This window comes from Acinonyx jubatus, chromosome E2, assembly GCF_027475565.1.
Source record: "Acinonyx jubatus isolate Ajub_Pintada_27869175 chromosome E2, VMU_Ajub_asm_v1.0, whole genome shotgun sequence".
NCBI classification, from domain to species: domain Eukaryota; kingdom Metazoa; phylum Chordata; class Mammalia; order Carnivora; family Felidae; genus Acinonyx; species Acinonyx jubatus.
This window is the reverse complement of record NC_069396.1, coordinates 56,921,580-56,933,457: the sequence shown is the minus strand read 5'-3', so window position 1 is coordinate 56,933,457 and position 11,878 is coordinate 56,921,580. Positions and strand designations below refer to the sequence as shown.

The following is an 11,878-nucleotide window of genomic DNA, read 5'->3' as shown; positions in this document are numbered from 1 at the left end:
GCGTCCGTGGGCTTGTTCCTAGGACGTTTCCCAGCAGCCGCCCTGACACCGAAGTGCTTGCCGTCCTCCCGCCACCGCCACCTGGTGGCCAGGGGAGGACCTGCCCGGGGTCCCTTCCTTACCTGGGGCAGTCCCCGCCCAGCCGGCCGCTAGAGACGGAAACAGTCGCACCTGGGGCCATGGAAGCGGGCCCGACGTGGGAACCGGAGGCCTGGGGCTCCTCCGGAGGCTGGCCGGCACCCCGGGGGGCCAGAGCAGGTGGGGGGAGTGGGGGGAGGGGCGTCCTGAGGGAGGCAGGGAATGGAAGCCTGGACTCCAGGGTCCAGAGGGCAGAAGGGGGATGGTTTCGGTTCCTGGCTTTCTGGGTGGGGGAAGGGAACCAGGGCGTGGGACTCCTGCGTCCTGGGGAGGGGTCTGGAGGTCCAGATTCCAGTCTCGGGGGAGGGGGGGGGTGAGGATTGCAAACTCCTGAATATGAGAAAAGGAAGTTGAAGAATGGGCTCCTCAGCCCTGGGGGGCCCACATTTGGGTGCTTGCAGAGGGGCCCTAGGTCCTGCACTCCCAGATCTGAGGGAGGAGGGGCTGGGGGCCCGGACTCCAAGGCCTGAGGGAGGAGGCCCTGTGGTTCAAGACTCCTGGGTCTGAGGGAGGAGGGGCTGGGGGCCTGGACTCCAGGGTCTGAGGGAGGAGGGTGTGGAGTTCAGGATTCCTGGGTCTGAGGGAGGAGGGCATGGGGTTCAGGGTTCCTGGGTCTGAGGGAGGAGGGGCGGGGGGGGGGTCAGGACTCCTGGGTCTGAGGAAGGAGGGGCTGGGGGCTGCGAGTCCTGCACCCTCCCAGCCCCCGCTCCCCTGCCCCAGGCCCCTCGCTCTCCTCTGTGCTGAATGAGCTCCCCAGTGCCGCCACCCTTCGGTACCGAGGACCCGGGGTTCTCCCCTGGGGGGCATCGGGGGAGGAGGAAGAAGATGGAGAGAGCAACATCCAGGCCATGGCCGAAGCCGCCCAAAAGGAGCTGGGAGAACCCATCCCCTCCAGGGAACTCCCCTGGCCCATGCAGGCCCGCCGGACCCACAGGTGAAGCTCACTTCCCGCTTCCTACCCAGCTGTGGGCCGAGTCTACGCGGTGTCCTCTGTCTCCCCCTGCCTGTGTCCCTGCTTCTCTGACTCCGGGGAGTCCTGCCTCCCCGACCCTGGGACTCCCTTCTCTAGCCTCCGGGCTCACGTTCTCTGTCTCCGCTCTCGCTCTTTCTCTCTGTGTGTTCCTCTCTGCTTGATGTGTGTCTCTGTGTCTGTCTCCTGCCTACTGACGCTTGTCACTGCTCCTCCTTTCCCTGCCGCCACAGAGCTGGCCGGGCTGGGGGACGATGCCTGGTCAACAAGGGGCTCCCGGCGCTGTCCAGAGTACAGCCTTCCCAGGAAACCTTTCCTAAGCCCGCTTGGCGTAAAGCTCAGACCATGTGGCTCTTTCCTCAAAGCAAAGTGCGGCGCTGGAACTTTCGGAAGGCGCGAGAGCGTCGTGCATTCCTAGCCCCGAGCTGCACGACGTCAGAAGCAAGTGCCAGGGCCGTCTGAGGACGGGGCCCCGCGTCCTGAAATTGTTCTCTGAACCCCTTCCTTTCGGGTGTTTATGGAGGTTCCCCTACACGGGCGGGCTTGATTAAATCTTGGGCCAAGGGCCATCGAACCCCGCCTCCAGCCCCGTTGCTCCCCCGGGAGGTCGGGGGTGGGGCTGCAGGTTCCAAGCCCCTCCCCCCTCCGCACCTGCGGGTGGTTTCCCTGGCAAGCCCCCCCCCCCCACTCTTACCTGGAGTCCAAAAGTCACCTCGTTTCCGCTGCAGACGACACCAGGATCTCTTCACTTGGTCTCCCAAGGGTTTTTATCGCTCCGCGCCAGGAACAGGGACAAACGCCAAACCAAACCTTCTTTCCTTTTCACTTTTCCTTTATGATACCTGCCTCCAGACAAGTGCAGGAGGCACCCTGCGCAGCCCGGGAGTACTCCCATGGCGAGCGCCCGGGCAGGCTGCACCTGGGGCAGGAGACTCCGCCCTGGGGAGCACCCCCACGTGCCCCTGTCACCCCCCTCTCCCCACACAGGTCCTGTGTGATGATCTCCCAGACCTGTGTGACGATCACTTCCCTGCCTTCCGCCCGGGGGCGCATCCCTAAAGAGCACGGCGTGAGCGTGCTTGTTCTGGAACTCCCAGTAGACCCCTGCACCCTCTGATTTCCGCCTGGCTTCTTACGTGTCTGCTCCTATCGCTGGAGAGCATCCCAGCCCGGTCCCACTGGCGGGGTGCTTCGCCATTTGGGGGTGTCCACTCGGGGCTGCCACGCCCTTCATTTTCTGTCTCTGAATCTGTTTCTGTACCAGGCAGAGCCATGCCAGGGACAAAGTGGCCCAGGGATCGGGTTCCAGGGTGGCCCAGTGGGCCCTGCGGCTTCGGCGGTCCAAGGAGAAGACCCAGGAACGCCTGCACACCTTGCAGCCCTGGGCGTGGACGCTGAAAAGGATCGGGGGTGCGGCAGGGCTGAGGCTGCTGGGGCGGGCCCACTCCTGGGTCTGAGGGAAGAGGGGCTGAGGGGTCTGGACTCCTGGGTCTGAGGGAGGAGGGGCTGAGGGGTCTGGACTCCTGGGTCTGAGGGAGGAGGGGTCTGGGGTTCAGGACTCCTGGGTCTGAGGGAGGAGGGGCTGGGGCCTGGACTCCTGGGTCTGAGCGAGGAGGTCTTAGAGGACCATGACTTCTGGGTCTGAGGAAGGAGGGGGCTAAGGGCCTGGACCCCTGGGTGTGGGGCAGGGGCTGGGGGCCAGGACTCCTGGGTCTCAGGGAGGAGTGGCTGGGGGCCAGGACTCCTAGGTCTGAGGAAAGAGGTTCTGGGGGACCATGACTTCTGGGTCTGAGAGAGGAGGGGGCTGGGGGTCAGGACCCCTGGGTCTGAGGGAGGAGGGCCGGGACTCCAGACTGAGAAAGCAGCCCCCCGCCTCTGTGGCGCCCCCTGCAGGCCAGTTTGGCGCCGGCACCGAGTCCTACTTCTCGCTACTCCGCTTCCTGCTGCTTCTCAACGTGCTGGCGTCCGTGCTGAAGGCCTGCATGACACTGCTGCCCACCTGGCTGGAGGGGACGCCCCCGGGTCCCCCTGGCCCTGACACCTCCTCACCCTGCGGCTTCTACAACCCCGACCCCCAAGGCCTGGTCACCTTCCCCACCCACCTCTTCAGCTTGCTCTCAGGAGTGGTGAGTGCCTGGGTCCCTGGGAGACACCCCCCACCCCCCACCCCCCCCCCCACCCCCGAGCCTGGGCGCCGCACCCCCCATTGCCTAGCCCCACGGTGACCTTTCCCTCGGCAGGGTTTTCTAGAATGGTCTCCTCTCTTCTATGGGTTCTACCCACCCCGCCGACACCTAGCGGTCGCCTACCTGTGCTCCGTCTTTGTCATTGGCCTTCTGCACCTGGTGCTCATCCTCCACCGGTCAGTGACACCTGGGACCCCGGGGAGGGAGTCGTGGTGCTAGCAGACCCCTCCCCAAGAGTCCAGAGTCTCCCTCCGTGATCCTTTTCTCTCAGTTGGAGTTGAAATCACACTTAAAAACGTTTCATTCGTGCTAAAGACCAGTGACAAATTGGGAAGCTTCTCCTTCCCGTGGCTTCAGAATCTAGAGCGGGAAGGTAAGATCTTAACCACACAAATTTAACGACATCTTTTCTGGAGGGGAGCATGCTTTGTAGGAAACAAACGGGTGATTCACTCGTTCCGGCAACAGCTGTTTATTAAGCACCTACTACGTGTCTGCCGCCGTGGTTCTAGACACAAACAGAAACCAGACAGAGTCCTGTCCTGGGGGAGCTGACAGTTTACCAGGGGGAGACAGGTGATAAGTAATAAGCCGTAAATGAGTCAACGACACGGTGCGTTAGAAGGTGACGGGGGCTCCGGACACAGATGCAGCAGGTGAGGCGGGCCATCGGTGAGAATGCGCCAGGCTGCTGCATTTAGGGGTCCCCCAGGGATGCCTGGATGAGGCGAGATGTTTAAATAAAGGCGTTGAGGGGGTGAGGGGTCTGGTCAGAGAAATACCCGGGGAATGAGCACTGCAGGCAGAGAGCACAGCCAGAGCAAGGCAGGAGCAGGGATGCGTGGCAGAGGGTGCACGGGGAGGTAGGGAGAGCCACGGGGGATGCGCCCCACTCCGTAAACGATGTGGCTGCTCTCCAAGCGCCAGGGGACTCACTGCAGGCTCTTGAGCAGATCACCCCGATCTGATTTAGGTTTCAAAAGGCTTCCTCTCTGGCTCTGTGGTGGACGGAGGAGGGAGAGGGGGGGCAAGAAGGAAAGAAGGGAGGAGAGTCGGGGATGCGCAAGCAGCAGGTGCAACAGTGACGGGGCTGTGGCGATAATCCAGGCAAGAGACAGTGGTGGTTTGCTCCGGGGTGGTGGCAGGGGTCAATTTTGGATCTCTTTCTCCCCTTCCTTCCTTCCTTCCTTCCTCCCTCCCTCCCTCCCTTCCTATTGAATTTCTAGCCACCCCCCTCAGCTTTCTTGAGATATCATTGACCTAAATCACACTGCGTAAGTTTAAGGTGTTCAAGGTGCTGATTTGATACATTTATGTGTTGCAACGTGATTCCCACCCTGGCATTAGGTGACGCCTGCACGTCTTTACATTATCATGTCTTTATTTATCTTGAGAGAGAGTGCGCGCACGCAGGCCGCAGTGGGCCAGGGGCAGAGAGACGGTGGGGGGCGGAGGATCTGAAGGGGGCTCTGAGCTGTCAGCACAGAAAACGTGGGGCTCGAACCCATGGACCATGAGATCATGACCTGAGCCAAAATCAAGAGTCGGGGGATCAAACGACTGAGCCACCCAGGCACCCCTCTATATTTTTCACTTTAAAAATATCACACATATCCAGAAACATGCAGAAACCAGAGGGTAGGGCTTGGTATGTTCCCATGAATATCAAGAAATGGAACATGGGGTGCCCGGGTGGCTCAGTCGGTTGAGCGTCCGGCTTCGGCTCAGGTCACGATCTCACGGTTCGTGGGTTCGAGCCCCGTGTCGGGTTCGAGCCTGGAGCCTGTTTTGGATTCTGTGTCTCCTTCTCCCTCTGCCCCTCCCCTGCTCACTCTCTCTCTTTCTCAAAAATAAACATTAAAAGTTTTTTTAACTTGAAAAAAAAAAAAGAAAAGAAATGGAACCTGACCAGCCTCCAGAAGCCCCTCAAGATCTCTTCAAGCTCTCACGTTTCTCCCCCAACTCCCCCCCCCCCCATGCTTTGTGTCAACACCGTGGACTGCTTTCACCTGTTCAGCATAGAAGAGGGAGGTTCTCCATGCCTGTTGAGCAGGGCCCAGAGGATTCCCAACGACTGGCGGGTTGGGGGCAGGGGGAGGTGGGAAGTTAGGAATGACTCCAGGTGTTGAGCCTCTGGAAGGGGCAGGGCTGTGGTCCGACGGGGAGAGCTGTGGAAAGGGCAGCACCCGCGGGGGGTGTGTTTTCGGCCGGCTGATTCTGAGATGGCTTTGGACACACGAGGGGAATGATGACTAGGCAGTCACATGTGGGCTCTGGAGTCCGGTCTGCGCTGGAGACGCAAACGTGGGACTCGCTGGCATTCAGGCAAGCCTGGGGGTTCTCTCAGGGGAGGAGAAAATAAAGTGGAGTGCCGTCTAAACTCCAGGCACTGTGCCAGGGCCCAGGGATACCAGATGAAGGTCCCCCACCTTTGTGCGGCTCACAGTTCAGGAGGGGAGATAAACTGCGAGATAAATAAAAAGCCAATTTTCTGCTGAAAAGCAAATCAGCTAGGGGCACCTGGGTGGTTCGGTTCAGTGTCTGACTTTGGCTCAGGTCACGATCTCACGGTAAGTTCAAGCCCCGTGTCGGGCTCTGTGCTGACAGCTCAGAGCCTGGAGCCTGCTTTGGATTCTGTGTCTCCCTCTCTCTCTGCCCCTCTCCTGCTCACACTCTGTCTCTCTCACTTTCAAAAATAAATATTTAAAAAAATTTTAAAAAGCCAATCAGCTATTTCAGTTTGGGAGCCCCATCTAGAAACCAGATGGGATGCTATGATCAAGGTGATAGGACAGGGAGCTGCATTTTTTTCTCGATAAAGGCCAGATAGGAAATATTTTCATCTTTTCCGGCCAGTCTCCGTGTGAATTAAACTCCGCTGTTGTCCGGCTAAAGCAGCTGTCGACAGTAAGTAAATGAGTGCACGTGGCCGTGTTCCAATAAAGCTTTATTTACAAAAACTGGCCCCGTAGTTCGCCACCACCCCGTGATAGAGAATGGGCGGGGACCCTCGTTAAATGGGGCAGTCAGTTAAGGACTATCTGAGGAGGCGACCTGTACAGAGAGCCCAGAAAGATGAGAAGGAATGGGCCAGGTGAGTGGCTAAGACCTGGACATTCCGGGCACTGGAAACTGCAAGGGCAAAGGCCCTGTGGTGAGAAGAGGTTTGGAGTGTTCTGAGACTCCAAAGGCAGGGGTGGGGGGGAGTGGAGGGGGAGGGACAGGATTTGAGCTTCAACAAGTAGGTGGGGGCTGGGTCAGGTGCGCGCTGGCTGGCTGTGCGATGAAGGGGCCTAAACGTCAGAACAAGGAGAAGCTGTGGAATAGGTTTTAAAGGGCAGTAATGTCTCATCTGCATAAAAAGAGGGTTCCACGGGCACAACAACAGAATGGATTCAAAAGGGCACGGGTGGAGGCAGAGACCAGGTGTCAGTCCTTCCATAGGTGTCCACGGAAGGGGAGCTGGGGGCTCACGCCAGGCCGGTGAATGTGGAGACGGAGCCCCCTGGTCCGCTTTTCTCTGCGTGTCTGTCCCCCCTCTGGGTCTTTGCCCCACTTCTCCGAGTCTCTGTCCTCCTTTCTCTGGCTCTTTCTCCCCCAACCCTTTCTCTGGACATCTGTCCTTCTGAGTCTCTGACTCCTTTCTCTAGATTTCCTTTTCCTTGTTTCACTGTTTGTCCCCCTTCCTCTGCATCTGTCCCCTTTGGGGTCTCATTGTCCCCTCTAAATTTGTCTCTCCCCAGGGTCTTTTTCTGTCTCACTCTGGGTCCTGTCCCCTTCTCTCTGGAGCTCTGTCCCTCTCTACTGGGTTTCTGTCTTTCTCTGTCTCTCCGGTGTCTGTGTTCCCGAGTCTGCCCCTGAATCTCTCTCTTGGTCTCTGACTCCTTCTCTGCTAGGTAGCAGCTCGCCACATGCCCGAGGCCCTAGGGTTCGTCTTCCGTTTGTCCCATAGGAGGGGGCTGACCTTCCACATCCTGTCTCCTGGCCCTTCCCTCCCTTAGCTCCGTGTCAGGACTGAAACAGACGTTGTTGGCTGAGTCCGGGGCCCTGACCAGCTACAGCCACCGCGTGTTCAGCGCCTGGGACTTCGGGCTCCGTGGGGATGTCCACGTGCGGCTGCGCCATCGCATCATCCTGTACGAGCTGCAGGTGCGCGTGGGGGTCTACACTCACACAGGGACCGGAGGGGGCGGGGCCTCGCTCAGGGATGCGGCTCGCAGAGATGCCGGGTGGAGCTTTCTTCTAAGGAGGCGGGCCTTGGGAAAGGAGGGGGCTGGGAAGAGGCCACAATATTAATGCCTGAGGTCAAAGGGCATAGGGAAAAGCCAGCAGCAGGAAGGCTGCGGGGCCTGAAGCTCCTCGGGGTAAGATCCAGGCCAGCAACCGGGAACTGGGCGCGGGGCGGGGCCTCGGAGGGGCGGGGCGTGGGGGTCTGGGGGCGTGGCCCGTGGTGCTGGGTGGGTCTCTGGAGGGGCGGGGCCGGGAGATCTAAATGGTGACCTAGAGGACCATGGAGGGGCTGGGACAAGGATTACAGCAGTCCTCAGAGGGACGGTGCTGTATCAGTTCAAGTTGAGCAGGGGCTCTCGACCACCGGCCGGGCCTGGGGGGGACTGAGCCCAAATGCCCGTCTTTCTCGGCTTCAGGTGGAGCTGGAGGAGGCCGTGGTACGGCGCCAGGCAGCAGTGCGGACCCTGAGCCAGCAAGCCAAAGTGTGGTCGGTGCGGGTTCTGCTCAATCTGCTGGTGATTGCGCTCCTGGGAGCAGCCTTCTACGGGGTCTACTGGGCTACAGGGGCCACTGTGAAGCTGCAGGTGCGGAGGGTCCTGGGGGAGGGGAGTCCTGCGGGCCTGGGCTCACCTTTCCAAGGTTGCAGGGCCTGAAGTCTAGAGTTCCTGCGATCTTGGAGAGGAGGGAGGGGGGTGTATGTTCGGACCTCGGCCTTCGGGGCGCTGAAGGAAGAAGAGGCTGGGGGAGGGCGTTCCTCCAGAACCCCAGAGCCTCTCTGCTTGGTCCACCTTCTCTCGCAGGAGATGCCCCTTGTCCATCAGATGCCACTGGTGAAGCTTGGGGTGGATTACCTTCCGTCCATCTTCATCTCTGGGGTCAACTTCTTGTTGCCACCTGTGTTCAAGCTCATCGCCCCGCTGGAGGGCTATACCAGGAGCCGCCAGATTGTTTTTATCCTGCTCAGGTTCTAGCCTTTGCAGGGTGGGCGGGGGGATGATGGCAGGGCTGGTCTGAAGGACCATGGCTGTAGTTCATAAGGCACGGAAGTCCCCAGGATATGGGGTCCAGTGAGCTCTGTATTCAGATCCTGACTCTTACAGAGCCTCAATTTCTTCATCTGTGAAATGGGGAGAATGGTGAGTGTGTCCCGCACAGGAGGGGCTCAGCACATGGTGAGCACTAGCCAGTGCTGATTCCCCTTCCTCTCCCTTCCCTCCATCGGCTCCGCCAGGACCGTGTTTCTCCGCCTGGCCTCCCTGCTGGTGTTGCTCTTCTCTCTTTGGAATCAGATCACTTGCGGGGGCAATGCTGAGGCTGAGGAGTGCAAAACCTGTGGCTACAAGTACAAAGAACTACCGGTGAGAAGGAAAGAGAGGGGCCCCAAACCCTGGGCCCCCCTGAAGGAGAGGAGGAGCTGGGTGGGTCCAGACTCCAGGTTTAAAGTGCTAGAACACCCCTCCTCTTGAGGACATGGGTAGGGATGTTCGAGAAAACTGAGGATCCCCAGAGAAAGGATTGCAGGGATCTCCTAGGCTTGCGATTTGGAGACTTGGATGCTTGGCCCTTAGCTTCCTGGGTCCTGAGGTCTTTCTGACCCGTGACTTCTTTCCTCAGTGCTGGGAGACTCGGCTGGGGCAGGAGATGTACAAACTCCTGATCTTTGATCTGCTGACTGGACTGGCTGTCATGCTGCTCATCCAGTTTCCTCGGAAGTGAGAGCCCCGCCCCTCGCGATAGCTCCGCCCCTTTCACAATCCCGCCCAGACACGCAGACCCCGCCCCCTTGTTACCTAGTTCCTTCTCCTGGCCCCGCCCCTATCCCGCCCTGGGCCCCCGCCTCTGGGCACACCCCCTCCGGGACTTTGAAAGCTCCTCCCCTCCTCAGACTTGCTCCCTTCTGATTGGTGGGTGGGGCGTGGAGGCGCCTCTGACTCGGCCCGGCCCCGCCCCTCAGGCTGCTCTGTGGCCTCTGTCCCGGGCCGCTGGGACGCACGGTGGGAACCCAGGAGTTCCAGGTGCCCGACGAGGTGCTGGGACTCATCTACGCGCAGACGGTGGTTTGGGTAGGGAGTTTTTTCTGCCCTTTACTACCTATGCTCAACACGGTCAAGTTCCTGCTACTTTTCTATTTCAAGAAGGTGAGGAGTGTGATGGACTTCTGAGTCCTGGGGGAGGCGGGTTGCAAGGGTCCCCAACCACTAGATCCTGAGAGAGGAGGGGTCTGGAGGACAGACTTCTGGATGTGGGAGGAGGGGGTCTAGGGCGTCTTTTCGGTCCGAGGAAAGAAGAGCGTGGAATCCTGGGTCTGATAGCAGCAAAGGTCTAGGGACTTATGGGGGCACCAGGGACCCAGACTCCTGGATGGTGAGAATAGGACAGGCTAGAGCTCAGATTCTTGTGTCTCAGATTTCCCCCTTCTCCCCCCCAGTTCACCCTTTTCTCCACCTGCTCTCCGGCCTCCCGCACCTTTCGGGCCTCCACAGTGAACTTCTTTTTCCCCTTGGTCCTTCTTCTGGGTCTGACCATCTCTGCCGTTCCCGTCCTTTATAGCATCTTCTTGTAAGTGTGAGAGGCACCTGCCTCTTCCTCCCTCCATCCCTTCGCTGTCATCCAGGATTCTGAATCTTGACCATCCTTGAGCACTGTCTCTGACTTCTTCAGGATCCCACCTTCTAAGCTGTGTGGCCCCTTCCGAGGTCAGTCGTCCATCTGGGCCAAGATCCCTGAGTCAATTTCCAGTCTCCCTCGGATCACCCAGAACTTTCTCTTTTTCCTGGGGACCCAGGCTTTTGCTGTGCCTCTTCTGCTAATCTCCAGGTGAGCGGGCCCAGACTCCTAGGTCTGAGTTTGTGTATTCTGGGGCCCCCGCTGCCTGTTTCTAAGAGCGGAAGGGGCTGGGGACCCAAATTCCTGAGTCTCAGGAGGAGAGGATGGGGCGTGGACTTGTGGGTCTGAGGGAGGAGGAGGCGGCTGGGGTCCCGGACTCCTGGGTCTGAGGAAGGAGGAGGCTGGGGGGTCCAGGTCTCTGGTTTCTAAGGGGCCATGCATTGAAGATAGTCTAAGAGCGTTTCGGGTGTGGCTTCCATTGCTGTCTCCTCCAGCATCCTGATGGTGTATACCTTGGTCTTGGCTAACTCATATGGACGTCTCATCTCTGAGCTCAAACGCCAGATAGAGACGGTGAGCCAGATCGGGTTCCTGTGACTGGGTCCTGGATATGGAAAGAAACAGTGGGGAGGGGCGTCTCACCTCTACCTCCCTTTACCCTTTACGTAGGAGGCGCAGAATAAGGTCTTCCTGGCACAGCGCGCTGTGGCACTGAGCTCGGCCAGCGGGGCTCTTTGACCTCCCCTACCCTTGCTCAGGACGATGTCCCACTTCCTGACCCAGACCTGCCCCCCCAGACCCTTTGTAAGCCTCCGGCACGTCATCTGTAAAATGGAGGAAGTGGAGAAAACCCATGCCCTTAACAGCCTTGGGATTCGGGGATTCCCAGGACTCTGAAGCTCCCCCACCCTTGGACTCCAGTGAACGTCTCTCTTTTATTAATAAAGATGGCCCAGCTTGCAGAGAGTTGTTTGTAAATTGCATCCTGCAGCGGGGCGGGGGAGGAGTCGGGCACAAGCCAATCAAGTGAATTGGCCTCGACAAGACTTGACAGACGTGCCAGCCAATTAGCGGCCGCGTCCGGTATGCTTCAGCGCGGGGACACGTGATTGGCTCAGAACCCTGGTAGGAGGCGGTCGCTAGGCTACACCAACCCAAATTCGGGCATCTCAGCTAGTCAGCTCTCCTTACGGACTTGGGGGCGTGGCAATCAGCCCAGGCCCAATCCGTAGCTAAAACAGGAACAACAGGGAGGGGCACTCTCTCACCAATAGGAAGTGGTTGGAGGCGGGCCTGCCAGTGGGTGACGGGCTACGACGCCATGAATATCTTGCCCAAGAAGAGCTGGCACGTCCGGAACAAAGACAATGTCGCCCGTGTGCGGCGTGACGAGGCTCAAGCCCGGGAGGAGGAGAAAGAGCGTGAGCGGAGAGTGCTGCTCGCTCAGCAGGAGGTAAGCCCCGAGCGCGGCCGGAGGGGAGTCCCGGGCCGATCGCGCAGGCGCTTTGGGATTGGCCGGAAGTGGGGGTGGCGCCCAGGCGCGGTGCATCCCGTGAGGTAGGAGGGGTTGGGCGCCGCTGGAGGCGCGTGTCCACCTGTGCCTGTGTCCACCGTGCGGGGCCCGCCTAGGCCTCCGCTTTGTCTTGGTGTCCCCCACTTGTGTCTTTCGCGAGGCTGAAGAGTGCCTGGTACAGAGTAGCGGCCTGTGAAAAGTGAACCCCTGAGCAGTTCAAGGAAACTCGGACTA

At 59.6% G+C, this 11,878-nt stretch overlaps 2 protein-coding genes across 5 annotated transcripts in view; both read left to right on the top strand.

The window, feature by feature from the left end:
- Positions 1-103: 103 nt before the first annotated feature.
- Positions 104-11,093, top strand: TMC4 (transmembrane channel like 4). Its single transcript, XM_027037274.2, has 15 exons — positions 104-258; positions 859-1,072; positions 2,373-2,518; positions 3,002-3,234; positions 3,349-3,470; positions 7,296-7,443; positions 7,941-8,108; positions 8,325-8,488; positions 8,756-8,882; positions 9,139-9,236; positions 9,479-9,662; positions 9,953-10,083; positions 10,186-10,341; positions 10,626-10,704; positions 10,801-11,093. The coding sequence occupies exons 1-15, from the start codon at positions 180-182 to the stop codon at positions 10,867-10,869; spliced, it is 2,118 nt and encodes a 705-aa protein (XP_026893075.1). The 5' UTR covers positions 104-179; the 3' UTR covers positions 10,870-11,093.
- LENG1 (leukocyte receptor cluster member 1) overlaps positions 9,528-11,878 on the top strand; it is a 4,833-nt gene continuing 2,482 nt past the window's right edge. The window contains exons 1-2 of one of the 4 annotated variants that reach the window (XM_027037376.2): positions 9,528-9,662; positions 11,406-11,584. In XM_027037376.2, coding sequence (XP_026893177.2) covers positions 11,453-11,584 — 132 coding nt within the window. In that variant the 5' untranslated portion in view covers positions 9,528-9,662; positions 11,406-11,452. Of the gene's footprint in view, positions 9,663-10,202; positions 10,342-10,636; positions 10,705-10,959; positions 11,101-11,405; positions 11,585-11,878 lie in introns of those variants that run through there. The other 3 variants (XM_053210691.1, XM_053210690.1, XM_053210689.1) reach the window with 3 other exon arrangements.